Here is a 6,256-nt window from a genome sequence, read left to right as displayed (position 1 = left end):
GCGCGTACGACGCGTCTATGCGCGTGGACAGTACTGGTGGTGGCGCGTGCAGGCGCGTGCGGGCATGCAGGACGTCGGATTTTCACCGGGTTTTCACCAGTGGATTCCTCTCGTCGTGCTCTTCACGGTGGTATGTTCAAAAACACGTTTTGAGAACTTTGATTTTTGAGTTTGGATCAAACACCCTCTTTTTCAAGAACTTTCAAGAACAAGCTCTGATACCAGTTGTTAGGAGATCCAAACATTCAAACACACACAAATTTACGTGGTTCGGCAACTTGCCTACTCCACGGAGCTACTGGTTTGTATTAATCAAGCTCAAAAGCAATACAAACAACAAAACAAGGAGGAGGAAAATACTTCTCAACTCAACTCAACTCTCACCCTTAGCTCTCTCTCTGTGTTTCTCTCTATCTCGTGGTGCACATCAGCTATCAATGACACTCTCTATTTATAGTTGATGTGGGAGACAAGTTTCTTCTTTAGTCAACAATGGTGAACAACAATTTCTTTGGTTAGGCACCCACCATGCAACCACCATTGACTTTAGCCATGTCTAACATGGCTGCCACCAACCATGTTGTGTCCACACCCAACATGGCGTGTGTCACATTACAAGGATATTTTATAGCACCCGACAACCCTAACTTGCCTACTATACTTACCAACCAATCAAACAATTTGTGTACCCATGAATCTGGTTTATGTAATAAGTACTTTCACGTAGAGAATCTAGCTATAATCTATAGCGAGACAAAGTTAGATAGAACAATCTTGGGATAAAACAATATTGTACATCACATTACAGGGATTCACTATAACAATTTTAGGGTAATTCAGTATACAAACCAACCAATAAATAAATGGATAAATATTTCTAATATGAACTCGTTGACAGAAAACAGTGCAGTTCCCTAATGCAGAGGGATCGCCGATTGGCATTTTACATGCCCCTTCAATCACGGGCAAGCAGCCGGAGGATCTAATTTTCCACACCTAATGTGAAAAGGTTGCTGATCCCTTTCTCAATAATGGCATCATACAAAGCTTTTCCCATACGAAAAAGTAAATATCAGCAAATTAAGCTTTTCCTGTGAGGCAAATGTCAGCAAAATTTATTTATGGTGTTTACTGTGAGGGAAATATAAGCGAAGCTTTCCCCACAGCCACAGGAAAAAGTAAATATAATGTGATTTTATTAGAATTATAAGGAATGGCCCCATGATCATCCGATGCTTAATATAATATAAGTTAGCTATAGTTGACTTAATAATATCTAATTATAGGGAAAATAAAATCTGACATAAAATCTATAATTATCCTGTGTGTGATCTGCATGATCAATGAAATTGATACAACAGACAATGAGAAGATGACTCTGAAAGATGGATTTTGACTTGGAAAATCGTCTCCACGGCCAATGCTTTAGAGCATTGAATCAACTTTATGATTTATAGATAGAACATTAAATATTGTAAGGAAACAAAAAAAAAAAACAGAACAAATTCACGTTGAATTCAACCTCCGATTGAAATTAGTTATATCACTTACAATATAGAAAAAACACTAAAATAAGACAGCTTAGCATTGCACTGATTTCAATGTTTTTTTTTTTGTTTTTTTTTATTAACATTTAAGTCATTAAACTTCAAAGGAAAAATAGAAAGTGATATAAAAAGAGTAAAAAAAAAAATTAGTGTCAACTACGAGAAACATAATTCTTAGTGTTAATAAGCTTCATTCAACAAGAAAATTAATAATGGTGGTTTTTCATAGAAAAATACTTGAAAAGATAGACTAGGTTCCATTTAAGTTTTTTTTATTCGGATAGTTTTTTTGTGATTTCAAGGTGTTTAAGGGCAGGAAATTTCAATTTGGTTCCTCAATTTGTGAAAATTACAGTTTAGTCTCTAAACTTTGAAAAAAATACAAATTGGTCCCTGGAGCACATTCCGAGATTCTGAACAGAATAAAAGATGAATTATGGGCAGAATTCCAGTATATTTATAAAATTTTAACACTTTTAATTTGATCCTCCTATTTGACCAAAATTATAATTTGACCCTAACAATTTGTTAAAAATCCAAAATAATCCCTGGAGCATAATAAGATATTTTGGACATAATTGATGATTAGTTATGATCATAATTTCAGTATAATCATGAATTTATGATAAATGTAGTTTGGTCCTCCAATTTGACAAAGTTACAATTTAACTTTTAAAAAATATAATAAAATTCAGATTGCTTCCTAGTTGTAATATTAGCTTTTGCGTATAGTTTTCATGAATAATTGAGGGTTATTTAGTAAATTATTATCAATTCTTATTATTTATTTTATTATAAATTAGATTTTGAGAAAATCGTTTTATTTTTGGGTTTTTAGAAAAAATAACTAGTTTAGTTTAAAAACATATAGGGTTATGGAATAGACCCTTAGTTAAGTATATTAAATAGGTTATATGATCTTTCAAGTTATTTTTTAATATATCTTTTTTGTATTTAAATAATCTTGATATTCTACTAGCGGGACATCAGTAGGATTTTCTTTGGTATCTGCTTTTGAGTTTTGTTTACTTTCGAGTCAGGTGAGTAAATAATTTTTCATATACATAAGAAATATTATAAATATTTAATTTATTAATATGAGTTGGATCATGTTTATTTTATATATATATTGATCATTATTCTTGTTACAATAAAACATGATTAATTGTTGAATCTGAATTCTTGATATGAACCAATATATATTTTGAATTAACTTATGAATTGATAGCTCCTCATTTGATTGATGTCACGAGTTAAACCTTAAGATATGAATATGTATGTTTGATCATGATTATAAACCTATAGTATGCTAGTCAGAATATTCATACTAATAAGATAATGTTAGTTTTTGTGCACATCATATCTGAATCCTAGTTGGTCGGAGGAGTCACCAACCTGTGCGAACTGATCATTCCACGGTAAGAAGTCTCATACTCATTGCATTTTAATTTTCTAACGAGTTTTATCTTATGATATTCTTGTTATGGTCTATTTGAGAAATCTTCTTATAAGAATTTAGAGTCATAATTGTATATATATTCTTATTATTATATTATCTCGTGTGTGTGTGTGTGTATTGAACGTTATCTACTTACTAAGTTGTTGAAGCCACCATTTTATTATTTATCTTTTCAGGCTTATAGTTTTTAAGTAGATTATTTAATTGGACCTTCAGAACTTGCTCTTTTGGTTATAATTAGTACTTTTCTTTATATTTAATTAATACTTCAAAACTATAAATGTGTATTAACTCTTGTATTAAAAATTAAATTATGTTATGAAGTTAATTTTATTATTACTGTTGCGTTGAACTCTGATTGAGTTATTTGAAGAATAAGCTTGTATATAAGTTTGGGTTCATATAGATATAAAACCTTGCAAGGGAACCTTACCTATATACCAGTCATGGATCCCGGAATCGGATTGAAACATATATATATTCTTGCCTTTATTTTTAGGTCTTATAAGGTTTTTAATGTGTTGGTTTTAGACTTGAAATAACAAGTGATTTTAAGCAATTAGCTATACATCTACCACAACTAGATAATGATTTACCTCAAACATATTATATAGATAACCTAACAAATATATTTATTATTTGGTGGGATAGATGTAGATTCAAGAGAAGGTCTATTTACACTATACTAGAATAATAACTTAATAGGATCATAATTTTTAATTTGACAATTAGATTATATTCAAATTTTTATAGAAATTTCTAGAAATTGTTTTCTATATAATAATGATTATGCAAACTATCAAATCTGATATATCAAAATTATGTTGTAAGTGCCCTGATTTAGATTATTTTGTTATTTTTCTTATTTAATTCAGATTTATTACCTTGTTCTAGATTTTATGGTTATTTTATTAGTATTTTTACATTTTTACTTCTTTTCCTAATTAATTTAGGTTTTGTAGCTTATTTTAAGTTTTGTATTTCTTTTTAAGGAGACAGATTTTGTTAGTATTATTTTCGAGAATAAAGTTACGAATTTAAGGTCAACTTATTTTATTCATCAAATATTTGTGTTCTTTATTTTGTTGTTTATGTCTGCATCATAATCTTTGAATTAAAAAAGAAATAAGCATAATCTCTTTGAGGTAATTACTTACCACTTCTACTATAATAAGAAGGCATTTTTTTGTTATTGCCCTCGAGTGTAATTTACCGAAAGAAACAGACCTCGTTTATCATTGATATAAATATTTCTTATCAATACACAATTCTCATGAGACATTTAAAGGACCAATAAGAATATTAAGTTTGATAAAGTGACACAAAGACAAAAAAATATTAAAATTGCAGCCTTGCGTCTAGTTTTTTTTATATATGAAGGGCTACATTTTGTAGATATTAATTTCAACCGTAATTAATTATTATCCCTGTGACACAGATTTAGAAGCGTTGTAGTAACTTGTTTACTAGGAAATTACGGGGGCTTTGTGATTAATTGGAGTACAAAGCACGTATGCCATCAATATCATCCTGACCGAGCTCCCTTTTGATAGTTCCTTGTGGAATTTCTGCGAACATAATGGAATTTTGATCCATGCTGTGATCGAGTCCGAGAAGATGCCCGATTTCATGCACAGCTACTGATTCCAGGTCCACTTCATCTGTTCTTGGGTTAGTGCTCCATTTCTCGTCCGCATCATAATGCAACCTCCCATCTGTCGGTGCGAAGGCGTGGGCTAGTATGCGTCCCGGACCGTCGAAAGGGTCCCCGTCACCATGATCGCCACTTTGAAATCCGATTACAATATCTGCCTGGGAACCTTGAGAAGCTTCCTGGAATGTAAACTGGGTTACGTCTGCCCACTTTTGGAATGCTCGTGAGCATGCAGACCTCAGTTCCTGCATGTCAACAACTTGGACACTGGAGCTGAAAGTGTAGGTGAGATGAAATTTGGAAGACGGCCACCTCGGCGTTCCACCAAAGAAGCTGTAGTGAGAAACCGTGTGGAACTTTCTGGACTTGTTGTCGTGTTCAGTTCTGCCTGCTTGTTTTGATGTATCGTGGTTGATGGGATCGGGAACTCCACATCGAGGAATCATAAGTTCCTTTATAGTATCAGAATCAAGACTCCCAGTAACGTTGAGACGGTAATTCTTTTGGTAGGTTTTGAGCGCAGATTCGAAGATCTCATCAAAATCATCGCTAAGCTTGATATCATGCTGATGATCTTTTGGATAGTATCCAATATTTCTGAGGTGGTGTTTGAGCTCCTTGAGCCCTTTAACATTTTGCCCCTTCTGGCATCCCTCCAGGTTTTGAAGGAACTCAAAAGTATTAGACTTCAAAGTCCTGGATTGAACTGTGAAAGGGTGAATAAAAACAAGGAGGAGGATGGATGCATAAAGATGGGAGAGTTTGGTGGCCATTGCAAGCTGTTTGAGGAAGAGGGGCTCTCTTTTTCTGCTTGAGTTTGTGTAATCTCTGCATGTCTATTTATACGCCAATCAACCAATATTGGATAAATATTTCTAATGTGAACTCGTTGACAGAAAACAGTGCAGTCCCCTAATGCCGAGTGATCGCCGATTGGCATTTTCCATGCCCCTTCCGTCACGGGCAAGCAGCCGGAGGATTTGATTTTCCACACTTGATGTGAAAAGGTTGCTGATCCCTTTCTTAATAATGCTAGTCAGTGGACTCTACTGCAATATTCTTAATTTTCTACGCTTTAATGGATATATAATTTATACATTCAACACTTTTACGTGCAATTTTCAGAACTTGAATTAATCCTAATCGAAAATTAAGTACCCACAAAATTTATCATTGCATGCTTCGTTCTGCAACAAATACAAGTGTAAAGAACTCAATTTTTCCAATTTTTTGTTGAATGAGTCTGTTATTCAATAATTTTTTTAATAGATATAATTTCCAATCATAATTATATAATGATAGACGACCATCTTCTTATTTTTCTGTGTAGTTCAAGATCCCATATATATCTAGTTTTTTCTTTAAAGTTTTGTGCTTTCTCTACTCAACTCTCGAGTCCAAAACTTTCAAGTTTATTACTAGCACTATATACTTTAGCTTTATTAAAGAGTGTTTTGTTGGTATTCAAGACAGGTTTTGTTGGTATCCAAGATAGTATTTTAAATTATAGGAATAATTATTTTTTAAACTGTTTTATGCTTAAAATTGCATCAAATTAAATAATTTTTTTAATTTTTTAAAATTTATTTTTGATAT

General features: G+C 32.4%; 1 protein-coding gene across 1 annotated transcript; it reads right to left on the bottom strand.

The window, feature by feature from the left end:
* Positions 1–4,287: 4,287 nt before the first annotated feature.
* Positions 4,288–5,486, bottom strand: LOC105110460 (metalloendoproteinase 1-like). The gene has a single exon (XM_011005513.1). It carries the CDS (start codon positions 5,431–5,433, stop codon positions 4,498–4,500), a length of 936 nt encoding a protein of 311 aa, XP_011003815.1. The 5' UTR covers positions 5,434–5,486; the 3' UTR covers positions 4,288–4,497.
* Between the last annotated feature and the right edge of the window lie 770 nt (positions 5,487–6,256).

This window comes from Populus euphratica, unplaced genomic scaffold (assembly GCF_000495115.2).
Source record: "Populus euphratica unplaced genomic scaffold, PopEup_1.0 scaffold394.1, whole genome shotgun sequence".
Lineage (NCBI taxonomy): Eukaryota > Viridiplantae > Streptophyta > Magnoliopsida > Malpighiales > Salicaceae > Populus > Populus euphratica.
The sequence above is the reverse complement of the archived record's forward strand: the minus strand, read 5'-3'. Positions and strand labels throughout refer to the sequence as shown.